Source organism: Octopus bimaculoides, chromosome 20 (genome assembly GCF_001194135.2).
Source record: "Octopus bimaculoides isolate UCB-OBI-ISO-001 chromosome 20, ASM119413v2, whole genome shotgun sequence".
NCBI lineage: Eukaryota > Metazoa > Mollusca > Cephalopoda > Octopoda > Octopodidae > Octopus > Octopus bimaculoides.
Genome location: NC_069000.1, coordinates 18,247,894 through 18,263,720, shown reverse-complemented (window position 1 = coordinate 18,263,720; position 15,827 = coordinate 18,247,894). Strand labels below are relative to the sequence as shown.

At 35.9% G+C, this 15,827-nt stretch overlaps 1 protein-coding gene across 1 annotated transcript in view; it reads right to left on the bottom strand.

Moving 5' to 3' along the window:
* Positions 1-15,827, bottom strand: part of LOC106878368 (maestro heat-like repeat-containing protein family member 1) — a 101,989-nt gene that overhangs the window by 54,953 nt on the left and 31,209 nt on the right. The window contains exons 10-22 of the mRNA XM_014927559.2: positions 14,421-14,534; positions 13,832-13,905; positions 12,141-12,269; positions 10,952-11,056; positions 10,646-10,790; positions 8,670-8,710; positions 6,897-7,038; positions 5,628-5,686; positions 5,313-5,420; positions 3,884-4,003; positions 2,690-2,812; positions 1,872-2,021; positions 792-914 (exon numbers count right to left, since the gene is read on the bottom strand). Of these exons, the coding sequence (XP_014783045.2) occupies positions 792-914; positions 1,872-2,021; positions 2,690-2,812; positions 3,884-4,003; positions 5,313-5,420; positions 5,628-5,686; positions 6,897-7,038; positions 8,670-8,710; positions 10,646-10,790; positions 10,952-11,056; positions 12,141-12,269; positions 13,832-13,905; positions 14,421-14,534 (1,433 nt within the window). The remainder of the gene's footprint in view (positions 1-791; positions 915-1,871; positions 2,022-2,689; positions 2,813-3,883; positions 4,004-5,312; positions 5,421-5,627; positions 5,687-6,896; positions 7,039-8,669; positions 8,711-10,645; positions 10,791-10,951; positions 11,057-12,140; positions 12,270-13,831; positions 13,906-14,420; positions 14,535-15,827) is intronic.

Here is a 15,827-nt window from a genome sequence, read left to right as displayed (position 1 = left end):
GATAGCTTTTGCACATTTATCAAGGCCAAATTGCATCCTGATGTCATCACTGAATTGTTTAACAATCGCTAGTAGGCCTTTGAGTTGTTGGTCATTTTTTACAAAGAGCTTATTATTATTATTATTATGATTATTATTATGATTATTATTATTATTATCATTATTATCATTGTTGTTGTTATTATGATTATTATTATGATTATTATTATTATTATTATTATGATTATTATTATTATTATTATTATTATTATGATTATTATGATTATTATTATTATTATGATTATTATTATTATTATTATTATGATTATTATGATTATTATTATTATTATTATTATCATCATTGTTGTTGTTATTATTATTACTATTATTATTATTATGTGCCTTCACATGATATTCATTATAAAGTCTATTTGAAAGATGAGGCACGTTGATATTTGTAGATCAATCATCAATATTTGTTTAGAGAAAACCCTAAACACATCTCATGAAAAGAGGGTGTTACACAAACAAGAAAATAGTAAGGGTAAAAAAAAGGACACCCATCCAGTAAGCAAAACTTCAAGAACCAATAATTTTTCTGCTACTGACCTAGCAATATATTTTCTCACTCTTTCATGTACAAGTAATATAAAAGTCTTTACTTCATTGCTCATATCCTCAACATTTCTTTTAAAAAAGGAGTTAAGTTGTTGCCTATCCATGCCATAATATTAAATAAAGAAAATATTACAAAAAATTCAGAAGCAAACCAAAATGTTACTACCAATGCAACATTGTTAACGGTTCCATACCTGTAAATGTCCAAGAATGTCAGTCCTTTGCATGAACTTATAATTTGTCTTGAGTCGTTCCACACTTAAAGATATACCAATTAACTCTGTTGCTTTGATCAAACTAAGTTTTACACACATATCCTGCAAAGATAATGAGAAAAGGTTAAAAGAAATGGCAGAGATGGTGAAGTCTAGCAGTCTGAGTTCATATTTTACTAGTATTGACTGTTGTCTTTCCATCATTTAAAGGTTGATCAAATAAGTACCATGGCTCAGTGGTTAGAACATCAGACTCAGAATCATGAGATGGTGAGTTTGATTCCAGGACCAGGTTGTGTGCTGTGTTCTTGAGCAAGACACTTTATTTCTTCCTGTGCCAGTTCACTCAGCTGTATCAATGAGTTGCAATGTCACTGGTGCCAAGCTGTATCAGCCTTTGCCTTTCCCTTGGATGACATCAGTGGTGTGGAGAGGGGAGGCTAGCATGCAAGGGCGATTGCTGGTCTTCCATAAAAACAGATTTGTGCCTTGGAGGGGTACTTTCTAGATGCAATCCTATGGTCATTCGTGACCGAAGGGGGTCTTTTTATACTGTTAGGTGAGGATGTCAACTAAATGTACTCCTTCTCCAAAAGCATTTATAGTCTTGATTGCCATTGTAAAAAATTTTTTATGATTGTCAGGTACATGTTTAACACTTTCATGAACAGAATAAACAGATTGTGCTTTTCAAATAATTTTGAAAAACAATCAAAAATTTCAACCAGGAGTTTAAATAATTGTAACTTTTTTTACCTTTGTTAATTGGCAGGTGTGGTTGTGTAGTGAAAAGTTTGCTTTCAAACCATATCATTTTCATTTCCAAGTGAAATAGGTAGATAGAAACTGAAAGAAACCTAGTGTGTGTGTGTGTGTGTCTGTGTGTGTGTGTGTGTGTGTGTGTGTGTGCATGTGTGTGTGTTACTGTCGTCTTACCTTGACAGTTGTAAACAACTATCATTCTTACACAAGCAGTGTCTTCCATGAAACATGTCTGGCCATGAAGAAATATTACCATTACCTTAATAGTAAAAATGAGAAAAATGGTGCCAAACGTACCTTTGGGTTCGTGAAAAAGGGGTAGATAGCCTTCAAAATGGTCATTTCCATCCTTGATATCAAAAGAGTGTTGGGGGCAAACATTGTCACATAACCATAGCAAAGAATCAAGGTGGCCTTTACTTTCTCAATATCAGTGTCATTTTTGTCCTGTAGAAATAGAAACGGAGTGAGTGTAAGTAAGAGTGAGAGAGAGAAGGGGGGAGAGAGAAAGAGAAAGTGGAGAGAAAGAGGGAGAGAGATAGAGAGAGGGAGAGAGAAAGAGAGAGGGAGAGAGAGGGGAGAGGGAAAGAGAGGAGGGGAATGAGATAGAGAGGGAAAGAGAGGAGGGGAATGAGATAGAGAGGGGTGAGGAAGGGAGAGAGGAAGAGAGAGAGAGAGAGAAAACAAGCTGTTGTTGAAGATTTGATTGATGTAGACAACATTATGAGGTGTTTGAATTAATTCTATGAAAAATACATTCGTCTGAGGGAAAATATTACTTTGTTTGGAAAGGAAACAAGCAAGGGTTGGTGACAGGAAGGGTATCCAGCCATAGAAACAAATTCCATCCGACCCATGCAGGTATGGAAAAATGGATGTTAAAACAATGACGATGATAATGTTTAAGCAGTACAACCCTTGAAGGTGGTGCCCCAGCCTGGTCAATGTCCAACAAGTGAGACATATAAAAGATAAAAAAATACAGTGGTGAATAAACTTTGTCAGTATGACTTATCACCTTACATGTACAACATCCAGTGATGACCTAATTATCCAATGATCTACAAAACGAGCATATAAAAGTTCATAATGAAATCAAGAAATCTAACACATACCCTCATAAAACCAAGGATTCCTGATGACTTTCGAACCATGTCATGTTTGGTGGCCCCTTGAAGTCTCTGAAGGACGGCATCTAAATGAGATGTAGCTGCAAAGCCCATGGCCACAGCACATCCCTTCAAATGAATAAAAGTAAAATATATATAATAAAATACAATAAGAATAGGGGTTAAATTAGTAGTATCATCTGTTCTTAAAGAACACCCAGGTTTAAGTGACGATAAACATTATTTCTTGGTGTGAATACTGATTCTGTCTCTCACAGAGATTTTCTTAATGGACTAGTTTGCTAGTTATATCTTGTATTGTTTCTGTATAAATCTTATGAATGCCATAAATCTAAGTTTGTGAAGGTATGTGACCTCGTAGTTTCGGTGTTGGGCTCATGACTGTTAGGTAATGGGTTCAATTCTTGGACCAGATGGCATGTTGTACTCTTGGGCAAGGCATCTCTTTCCATGTTATTTCAGTCCCCTCAACTAAAAATGATTATCATTACCGCTTTCTGAACTTTCTCCATCCTCTGTGCGTGTGTGTATCATTGTAATTGTGTTGTGTTTATTCCCCACTGCTGCTTAACAATCAGTATTGGTTTGTTTATGTCTCCATAACTAAGTGATTTGGCAAAAGAGCCCAACAAAATAAGTACCAGACTTAAAAAATATAACTGCTGGGGTCAATTTGTTTCATTAAACACTTTGAAGCAGTGCCCCAGGATGGTTGTAGTCCAATGACTGAAACAAGTATAAAACAAAAGATAAATAACAAAATAATAAAATAAATAAATAAATAAAAATTCTTTGACTCGTTTATATTTTATTTCGGCATTCATTAACTCACTCATATATTTCTTTATAAATAATAACATAGGGAAATTGAAAAGAAACAATACTCCTTTTTATTTTCAAACAACAAATGGAATTAACAATTCTCTTACCATATTTCTACAGAAACAAACTGCCATTGTTTCAATTAATTTTGAAAATAACAAAGAGTTTACGAAAGTAGCTTTGCCACTGTTAAGCTGGTGTTTGGAATATAAATTAACATGAAATTTTTCATGGGAGGTTTTAATTTAGATCACTTTAAAACACAGGAAGTTTGCACCCCAGAAGCAAGGACAGTTTAGGGTGGGTTGGAATCAAAAGGGTTTAAAATATGATGGAAATCTGATATAAAGTACTTACTTCTCTTTCTTTCATGACGGAATGTTTCACAGTAGAGAATATGATATCAAACTGCTTCGAAATGAATTCCTTTTTGCTTGAATTCCTCAGAATGATACCAAGACATTTGTAGAGGAAATTCTAAAGAAAACAGACAGTACAGACTATCATTATATTGTTATTACTCTTATTATCATCATTATTATTATTATTATTATAATTATAATTATTGTTGTTATTGAAGCAATCATTAAAATCTCAATAGCTGAACTTGACATTTTGGGGAAGTCATTGCATAGATTGATCTGCATGGTAAAATGTGTCACGATGCATCTGAACAATTTGAGTTGCAGAAAAAGAACAACAGAAGAACTATATCTTGCAACCAACAGACACACTTGCCCAATCCCAGGTAAAATCAAAATCACCAGTATTCCCATTGCAACTTCATAGCAAAATCCATTCCTGAACTCAAATTACATTCATGCATCCATCGCAAATAAAGGCAGCTTCTTAGTTTTGTTTTCCTTTCTTTCTATTTCTCTCTTGAACTTTAAGTCCGCTCCTTCAAACGCTCATATGTCAAAACCAATGGCAGTAACCATTATTATTATTATTATTATTATTATTATTATTATTTTATAAATAAGGTATGCTTCTGTATGTGTGTGGACTAGGTAAGATCTTAACCTGCATTCAGAAGTGGAGCCCTGGAACTTCCGTTCCAGAGTTTTGAGGAGTGTGGCACCACCTCTTAGCCACTATTGTTCCCAGATCTACTCTGAGCCTGAATAGTAGTACCTGTTAGGGTCCCAGCTATGGGTTAACTAGCATGGGAACCACTGGAAGCAAAGGACCTCTATTTCTTGTTAGAACATCGTTCTGGGAGAAGGTAAGCTCGTATAAAAAGAAAAAAACCTCAAGTGCAGTTGATTTCTTGTCATCTCAACCTTTGCAATCAGCTAAAAAACAGATTGAGGTTAGCTTTAAATGAAAAAAAAAACAAAAAAAACCCAACTCTGAACATACTAATTCATTCACTACTCAAGTTTTAAAGTTTCAAATATGTGCAAACAAATTCTACAATATTCTTTGGCTTGGCATTCTGTCTAAATTTTTGTTGAGTCTAAGATTATTAGTAGTCAATTCTAACTGGGAAACCTAAGTGCTGTAGTCATTGCACTTTTATAGGCACAGGCATGGCTGTGTGGTTAAGAAACTTGCTTCCCAACTATGTTGACTTAGGGTCAGTCCAACTGCATTGTATTTCAGGCAAGTGTCTTCTGTTATGGCTCTAAGCCAACCAAAACCTTGTGAGTGGATTTGGTAGATGGAAACCGAAAAGAAGTTAGCTGTTCATTATTTTTTTTTCTGTACAATCAACTTCAAGTGCAAATTGCAAAAGGTTTGCGATACATCTCACCAACAACAATGAAGACAACAAACCTACCTTCTCATTTGGCAAGTTAGTGTACAATGATATTTGCTGACTGAAGGCTTCACCAAGACTTTCAACCCAGTCTTCATTGTTGACAATTTCAAGAGACTTAGATAACATCTGTAAAAAGGAAAAAGATAAAACGTACAATTAAGTATTCAAAATACGATTAACTGAAAGGAAAGATCTTGTATGTGTTATTTAGATTTATTTATCTAATTCTTTTGTAACTTACTTGGTTGTGTACAAGATATTTTTAATGTTAATTATAATGAAAAACACCTTAATTAAACTGTACAAACAGAGACAGAAAAGTCCCAAATTTACCTTCAGTAGCAAATCTTCCCAGTTCTTCTGAACCCATGCTTCCCCATTTTCAGAATTATCTGGAAGATAAATATGAAAAACAAAAGTTGAGAAGGCTAGTCAAAAAGTTCAATAAAGTTTAACATATAATGCCCCTCCGTTATAGCAAGACACCTGTTTCTGCCTCTCTGTTTTACTGTCACACTCTAACCTTTCATCATCTGACAAAAGTTCCCCTTCTCAAATGCCCCTGTCCCTTGTTTTGCAAGTTATTGGTGACCCTGCCAGTGCTGGTGCCACGTAAAAAGCATCCTGTCGACACTGTAAAGTGGCTGGCATTTGGAATTGAACGTGACCATACTGGGGCACCACCTCAAAGGATTTTAGTCAAACAAATTGACCCCAGGACTTATTTTTGCTTTAAAGACTTGCACTTATTCTGTTGGTCTCTTTTGCCAAACTGCTAAATTGTGGGGCTGTAAACACACCATTACTGGGTGTCAAGCAGTGGTGGGAGAACAAACACACACATGCATAGATATAGGCATGTATATACAATGCATATATATATATATATATATATATATATATATATATACAATGAAAGCTTGTGGCTTAGTGGTCAGGGCATTTGGCTCATGATGTTAAGGTCGTGAGTTCAATTCCTGGTGACGTATTGTGTCCTTCAGTAAGACACTTTATTTCAGGTTGCTCCTGTCCACTCAGCTGGCAAAAATGAGTAGTATCTGTAGTTCAAAATGGGTTAGCCTTGTTACATTCTGTGTCACACAGAAGTTCCCAGTGAACTACATTAAGGGTATGCATCTCTGTGGAGTGCTCAGCCACTTGTACATAAGTTTCACGAGCAAGCTGTTCCGTTGATCAGATCAACTGGAACCCTTCTTGTTGTAACTGATGGAGTGCCAGTTATATATACAATGGCCTTCTTTCAGTTTCCATCTACCAAAGCAACTCACAAGGCTTTGGTCAGCCCGAGGCTATAGTAGAAGACACTTGCCCAAGGTGTCACACAATGAAGCCGGAACCATGCAGTTGGTAAGCAAACTTCTTACCACATAACCATGCCAGTGTCTGCAAAGGAAATTAAGAAAAAAAATGGGGCAGTATAGACATAAGTGGTACACCTTTGATCATGGTTATGCTGGACTAAGGTTGACCTGAAGTTCAACAAATACAAACTGCAACATCATTGTAATCTGTGCTGAGTGTGTTGAACAGACTGCTAAAGCCAACATACATTAGAGAGAGGAGAAAATATGCTTGACCAACCTTCCAGATAACACACCAGTTTTGGAATGACTGTGTTCCATAGTTCAGTTAGTTCAGGACACAAATTTGGAGCCATGTATTTCATGAAGTTAAGTACATATATTCCTCGACACCCATTCGCAAGCGGATCTCCAGCAATGACCTTTAAAAAAAAATGTCAATAATAACAATAACAACCACAACAACAACAAAAATTCCCTCTACTATAGGCACAAAGTCTGAAATTCTGGGTAAGGGGTAGAGCTAATCGATTACACTCTTCACCCCAGTGACATAATCCAGAGACAAGCCTGGCAAGATATCCAGTGCCAATATGGGTCATAGGCTGATGAATATGGGAGCACCATGATCTCAAGCACAAGCAAAAGAGGCCCGAAATTTTCAATGCCATTCCCTGCATATCTGGTTTTATATCAGAGTGACCTTCTCCAAGAGACATGCTGAGGCTTGACCTGCTCCCAATGGTTGGATTGTTGGTGACTAAACAAACATCCCTGCTAGGTTTGCCTGGTGAGGAGGTTGCTAGAAACCTGAAAGGACTAAAAACAAGAGGCTAAATGATACTGGAATTGAGACACACATTGGTCAATCTGCAGAAAAGTGTCATTTTATACTCTGCAAGAATCCTAAAAAAAAGATTTTTGAGAGTTTAAGAAACTTGTTACCAAACCTCAAGACACTATCTCTGCTAACTAAAGTAGCATATTCTTTTTCTTTTATTCTTTTAATTGTTTCAGTCATTTGACTGTGGCCATGTTGGAGCACCACCTTTAGTCGAACTAATTGACTCCAGGATTTATTCTTTGTAAGTCTAGTAATTATTCTATTGGTCTCTTTTACTGAACTGCTAAGTTACGGGGATGTAAACATATCAACATCGGTTGTCAAGCAATGGTTGGTGGGGGGGACAAACACAGACATACAAACATATACATATATATACGATGGGCTTCTTTCAGTTTCCACCTACTAAATCCACTCACAAGGCTTTTGTTGGTCTGAGGCTATAGAAGAAGACACTTGCCCAAGGTGCCATGCAGTGGGGCTGAACCCGGAACCATGTGGTAGGGAAGCAAGCTTCTTACCACACAGCCACACCTGTGCCTATATAATAGCTTTAGAACAATAATATTAAAAGTAATAATTTGGCATAAAAAAAAAAAATGTTTCAGAGGATTGTAATCAACAACAAGTATCCAGTATTTGACAGGTACTTACCTTATCAGACCCAGAGAGATAAGAGACGTTAGTGGGTTGTGAACTCAAAAAGTCAAATGACATAACTAATATTGCAGGGAATTTTAGTTTGATGTTCTGCTAATTCTGTTATAAGAAAGAGGATGGTGTATATATGTTTGAGAGAGAGAGAGAGAGAGAGAGAGAGAGAGAGAGAAAGAGAGAGAGAGTATGTGTGTATATATATGTGTATTAATGTCAGTTACGAGAATGTTCATACATGCATGTGAGTGTATATGTGTGTAAGTGTTTATATATGTGAAAATTAGTGTGTAACATTGTGCATACATGTGTGAGGGTGCATGTGAATGTGTGTATGTAAGAGAGTTTATGAGTGAATGTGTGGCTGCATCTGTGACAAAGTGTGTGTAAGGGAATGCGTGTGAATGGGACAGAGAGTATGAGTGTGAGGAACTGTGTGAGGGTATGTATGCATGTGAGTGTGTGAGAACGTGTATATGTATGTTTGAATGCATGTACGGGAGAACAAGTGTGTGTGTGTGTGTGTGTGTGTGTGTGTGTTTGTGTGTAACTTACCAAAAGTCGAGCAATGATGGCATGCTGTTTTGGCATATTGGCTGCAATTAGAAAAATACAAAAATACAACTATGTTAAGGTGAGCCATCTGGACAGGTGGCAGTTATACAGGTAAAACATTTGGATAAACAGGTGACACAGCTGTACAAGTGACACAGTTATACAGGTAAAACAGTTGGACAGGTGATGCAATTATACAAGTGACACAGTTATATAGGTGAGACATATACACAGGTGACTCTATACAGGTAACACAATTGTACAGATGAAATATCTAGACAAGCATCTAAACAGGTGACACAGACATACAGGTAATAAATCATGATATAAAATTAATCTGGACAGGTGAGACAAGGCTAGATATATGACAGATTTAGAGAAGTACATAGTCTGGATAGGTGATATATTCGAACAAATGACTAATCTGAATTGTAGAGATAGTATAAAACTTTTAGACCTGCTTGAAATCAATCTGGACATGTAAAAAGATATAAAAGATACGTCAGCTATTCACCTATGAAGGTGAGAGATTTTTGTTTTTGTTAATCAAGTGAATTTGAACTTTGTATATAAATGCTACTCGTCTTACCAAAACTCAGAATGATGAAAGGTAAAGCTAATTTCAGCAGGATTTGAACTGAAAGACAGCAAGGTATCATAATGTATGAAGTGTAAAGACCCCCTTCGGTCATGAATGACCATGGATTGCACCTAAAAGGTTACCCTACAAGGCACAAATCCAGGCAAGGTTGTTTGTGGAAGACCAACAGTCGCTCATGCAAACCAGCCTCCCTTCTCCATGCCACTGATGTTGTCCAAGGGAAAGGCAAAGGCCGATACAGCTTGGCACCAGTGACATCACCACTCATTTCTACAGCTGAGTGATCTGGAGCAATGTGAAATCAAGAACACAATGCACAGCCCAGTCCAGGAATCAAACTCACTACCTTATAATTGTGAGCCCGGCACTCTAACCACTGAGCCATGTGGCTTCAATGGATAAAATGCTGCTAAACATTTTGCTCAGCATGCTAACAGTTCTGTCAGCTTGCCAGTTCCTGTTGAACTCTCCAACCCATGCCAGCATGGAAAATGGATGTTAAATGATGATTATGATGGTGATGGTGATGATGATGATCATCATCATCATCACCATGACAGAGTTAACAAAAATGAGGCAAAATACCAAGATAGTCAATTGACAGGGTTAGTAGGGGGGTCAGACAACATGCTGTGAGGGAAATGGATTGATAAAACCAGCAGAACAGTGTATAGAATACCTTGCAGTGAGGATTTATAATTCTTTACTCAATGAGTTCAAATCCTGCCAAGATTTAATTTCACTCCACCTTTCACTTTTCCAAAGACAATACGATACCTATCAGCAATTTACAGGAGATTGATTTAATCAACTGTGCCACTGTGCCATTGGGCCAGTGTTAGAAATGTGTGGTTTTGCTCTAAGGTTAGATGTTCTCATTATGAAAATAGTTAACATTTTATTTCCCCTCTCTCATCATCATCATCATCATAATCATCGTTTAATATCCGTTTTCCATGCTAGCATGGGTTGGACGATTTGACTGAGGACTGGTGAACCAGATGGCTACACCAGGCTCCAATCTGATTTGGCAGAGTTTCTACAGCTGGATGTCCTTCCTAACGCCAACCACTCCGAGAGTGTAGTGGGTGCTTTTACGTGCCACCAGCACGGAGGCCAGTCAGGAGGTACTGGCAACGGCCACACTCGAAATGGTGTATTTTACGTGCCACCTGCACAGGAGCCAGTCCAGCAGCACTGGTCTGAGGTTGCTAAAATAATTATCAGTCATATACATAGGTGTAGCATGCTAGCTTCATTTCTTTCAACAAATTTATGGCTTTGTGATAACAAGAGAAATCACTGTTACGAAAATCTTTACTTTCTGAATTTCTACAAAGTAATTTTCTATGTGAAATTCCTTTGTGAAACTTACTTTCAGTTTCAAAATCAATCACATAGTCACTGGCCTTGTTCTCCATCTTCTTTTTGGCCAGAAAAGCAAGGCTCCGACAGATTGCTTTAATTCCATGGAAATGTTGTTCTGATGTGATGTATTCAAGCAGGAATGGCCACAGCACCTAATGTGAAGAAAACAGAGAGAAGATAAAAGAAAAACGAACTCAACAGTAAAAAAAGATAGATAGGAAAGGAGAGAGTTATAGCAATAAAGATGGAGAGAAAGAACTTGCGAAAAGAATGTGGAAGGTAGAGAGAAGGAGAGAAGATAGAAGTCACTTACCGGTTCCATACACTCTATTGTTGTGGTAATAAGATGTAATATGTTCTCACACATGTTTCGCAGGTTTTCGTTAGTCACATAATCAATATCAGATCGTCGTTTGTTCTGAAAGAACGTTCATATATTATTACTTGATGGTACAAACACATACTGCACACATGCATATGCACATGCACACACACACACACATCATCATCATCAATATTTAATGTCCTTTTTCCATGCTGGCATAGGTTGGATGGGTTGACAGTTCCATAGTCTGCTTTGGCTTGGTTTCTATTGCTGGATGCTCTTCCTAATGCCAACCACTTTGGATACGAGATGCTTTTTATATGGCACCATCACCAGTGCTTCTTACATGGCACCTTGGTTTTAGGGTCTCAGTTCTCTTGTGGTGGGCAGGTCTTCATACATATGTACATACATACATACATGCAAAATGATTGCTTCATTTTGTCAGATGATAGCAAGTGTGCAGATACAACAAATCTGCACACATCGTCATGCATAGGACTTTATAAAATACAATATAGACCAAGAAATGATATGAATAGAGAGACGTCTGTACATCATTGGATTCAAGTAGCAAAGCTTGTACAACACTTTTGCCACTCTCCCAGTCACCATAGTAGGTCCCAGTATTGCAAGATGACCGGTACTACTTTGACTGCAAGTTTTTTGTCAGAATATCTTTCACCTAGAAATACTGCCTTCCCCGAGTCTTTGTCAAAAATAACAGGAGCTTCCTCTATGTGGAAATTTATTTAACCCATAAATGGGACACTTTCAGGTACTACTGTTCTTGTTCAAAATGGACCTGAATGTAATGGTAATTAAGGGGTGACTCCACGTTCCCAATGACTCCAGAACTCCCAAACTGGAGTCTCACCCCTGGATGTTGTAGAAATTTTTCCAGATCAGATTGGAGCCTTGTGCAGAAATGGCTCGCCAGCCCTCAGTCAAACCATCCAACCCATGCCAGCATGGAATGCGGATGTTAAACGACGACGATGATGATGATGATACATACATTACATACATTCATATATACATAAATGCATATATACATACTTATATACATACATATATATACATACATATATACATACATACATATATATATACACACACATGCACACAGCCATAGACTATAGTACACACTAATAATAAAAAAAGAGGTAGACGTTACCATGTGAGGGTTATCATTTGGTAAACAGCACTGGTTGACAATAAACTCAATCATTAGATGTCCCCCTTCATTCTCCAGGTACTGATGATGGGCCATTGCAATGATCACCTGTGCCAATACTTTCTTCACCTGCACAAAAGAAAAAGAAGCTTTAAGAAATGGTGGTTCAAGAGTTTACTCGTTTCTTACTGTTCTTACTGCATTTAACATAGAGTGAGAACTAACACTACTGACAGTATTTTTACTACTACTACTAATACTACATGTCACTTTTACACTTTTACTCTTTTACTTGTTTCTGTCATTTGACTGTGGCCATGCTGGAGCACCGCCTTTAGTCGAGTAAATCGACCCCAGGACTTATTCTTTGGATGCCTAGTACTTATTTTATCGGTCTCTTTTGCCGAACCGCTAAGTTACGGGGACATAAACACACCACCATCGGTTGTCAAGCGATGTTGGGGGGACAAACGCTGATACACAAACACACACACACACACATATATATATATATATATGTATATAAATATATACGACAGGCTTCTTTCAGTTTCTGTCTACCAAATCCACTCACAAGGCTTTGGTCGGCCCGAGGCTATAGCAGAAGACACTTGCCCAAGGTGCCACACAGTGGGAATGAACCCGGAACCATGTGGTTGGTAAGCAAGCTACTTACCACACAGCCACTCCTGCGCCTATATGCTTATTTTGACCCTAAATCTACTGTCTTTTCATCTACGAAAATCCACTGGCTATGTCCGAAGGCCTGCAACAGCAAGACACACTAATATAACCCATAATTTCTTCAAGCACAACTACTGTTTCTTAAATGTATTGCATGTCTGTACCAGTCGTCTCTCTCTTGCACACATCTGATTCCTCTTATATGCAGAAATTCTTTCAGCTTTCTTTGTGATCCATAATTCATGCACCATGGACTGTCTTGTCTTATTGCTATCCAGCTTTCACTCATTCTTCATATTCAATGTTCATTTCACTCCCATGCAATATAATTCAATCTGCCCTTCACTCAGAGAAAGAATACTTTATATGTGTGTGTTCAAAATTCTGTTTCATGTGAAACTCTTCACACATCTTTACAGAAACCTGTTCCTAGACGGATAATTGTTCTCAACCATGTGGTGGTCATCACCATATGACATAAATCAAAAAGGTTTATATTAAAAACAAATACCACTACTGAAATAACTATAACACACTAACCTTCAATTTCTTCTAATTACTACAGACCACCACAAGATCAAATTAACATACTGTAATTAAAGCAATGAAAGAGCCTGTTCATAGTCACTCAATGCTACAGACCACCACAAGATCAAATCAACATACTATAATGAAATCAATGAAAGAGCTTGTTCATAGTCGCTCAACATGCAAGAAATAGTAGCCAAGTCTCCCTCAAATCACACACAAGTCTTAAAAGAAGGAACATGTTGAATAATAATGCAGTCCTTGGTACAATGTGTTTGAATAAAAGATAGGAGTCACATCTCAGTTCATACATCTGACCTAGAGCTCAACAACCGCCACCACTACCACCACTACCACTACCATTACCATTACCACCACCACCACCACCACCACCACCACCACCACCACCACTACTACTACTACTACTACCACTACCACCACTACATTGTAGTGGCAATTCTGAACAAAGAAACACCTACCTTGTTGTTTGATTCAGAGAGCAAGATTTTGAGACCAGACAGCAATAATTCTTGCATTTCATCCATACTGGAACCTGGAAGATAAGAACAGATTAAATAGGGAGCATAATAGAAGTAGGGGATTCATGAGGAAAGGTAAAAATTTATAAGGTGTGGCTTTGTGTTAAGAAGTTTGCCTACCAACCACATGGTTCTGAATTCAGTACCACTGTGTGGCAACTTTGGCAAGTGTCTTCTACTGTAGACTTGGGCCAACTAAAGCCTTGAGTGGATTTGATAAACGGAAACTGAACAAAGCCTGTCATGTGTGTGTGTGTGTGTATATGTCTTCATGTCTGTGTTTGTCTCCCGCCTCTACTTGACAGCCAGTATTGGTGTATTAACATACCCATAACTTAGTTGTTTGGCAAAAGTAACTGAGAGAATAAGTACCAGGTTTAAAAAAATAATAATAATAAGTACTGGGGTTGATTTGTTCGATTAAAATTCAATATTGGTAAAGTAAACTCTTGCAAAGGCAAGTTACCATTATAAATAAGGCTAAAAGGAGGAAGGGACTACAAAAGATTGCAAAGACAGTCTTACTTACCCCCAGCGTTAATGAGATGCTTCAGGATGGACAATATCCCAATCCGAGTTTTCTCATTATTGCTCTCGAGTTTTTGGAGTAAAATTGCCATAAGTTTAGATGAGAATGAGTGAGCTGAAATAATTGATGGACATTGTTAAAAGAAATATACATATACATAAATTTTTATAGATATACATATATACATATATATACATATATATATATAAAAGTTCAATTAAAGGTTCAATACATCTTTAAGAGATAATAAAATCCAATGAATTTACTGGTTTATCACCTATTATAAGTATTTGAATATTATATTTGATATTCAACTGTAAGGTAATTAGATAAACTGGGGTCTATATATATATTTAAGAAAATAAGAAAATAGAGATAATTAAATTAATAATTATTTATTAATTACAAAAATAGACATCTCTGACAGCTGTTCTGATTAAAAACTTTAGAAATTAATATTTTATAGAAAGAATATGGTATAAACCTTACAGGGCTGATGGTGCAGAAGGTAGTGTGTTTAGAGAAGTTATTATAAAAATGAAATAAAGAATAAAATATAGTAATAAAGCAAATATCTATATAAAGTGTATTTAAGTATCAAATAAAATTAATTGTGAATGTAATTATAAGAATTTAAATAACATAATATATTTATTATGAGTAGTTATCAAAAGTATAAAGTATAAGCAATATATTAATTAATCTTTTAATTAACCTATAACTGATTATGAAGAAAAAATAAGGTAAATATATTTAAAATAGTTAATAAGTATTTAAGTAATTAAGGTGTATAAATATGTAAATAAAATAAGTATAAAAGGGTAATATAATAGGTAAAAATATATATTTTTTGAGTGCATATATAATATAAATACAATACAGCATTTATATGTATAAAGATACGACAAAAATACAAGAATATAATAAAATAATAGAGGATATAGAAGTAAATTGGCAAATAAGAATTCGATTATTACACAAATATAAACATGTGTTTACAAGCAGGTGTATAATAAATAAAAATAATTATGGATAAAAAACGTGCTAAAATTTATGTAAAATTTATATATATAAAAAATATATAAGAACCTAAAGCATTTATAAGGACTTAAGAGTATATATATTAGAGTTAAAATATTATGTATTATCTCACGCTTAAAAGTATACTTAATTTCAAATAGGGTTCAATGAAGATAGAAAAGAATACTAAACTAATACGGTAATGAATAAAACATTAATTAATATATTACTCATTTTATATTTTTAACAACTACCCATAATATATTATATTACTTAAATTCTAATAATTACATTCACAATTCCTTTTATTTGATACTTAAATATACTTTATATAGATATTTGCTTTATTACCATATTTTATTCTTTATTTCATTTTTATAACTTCTC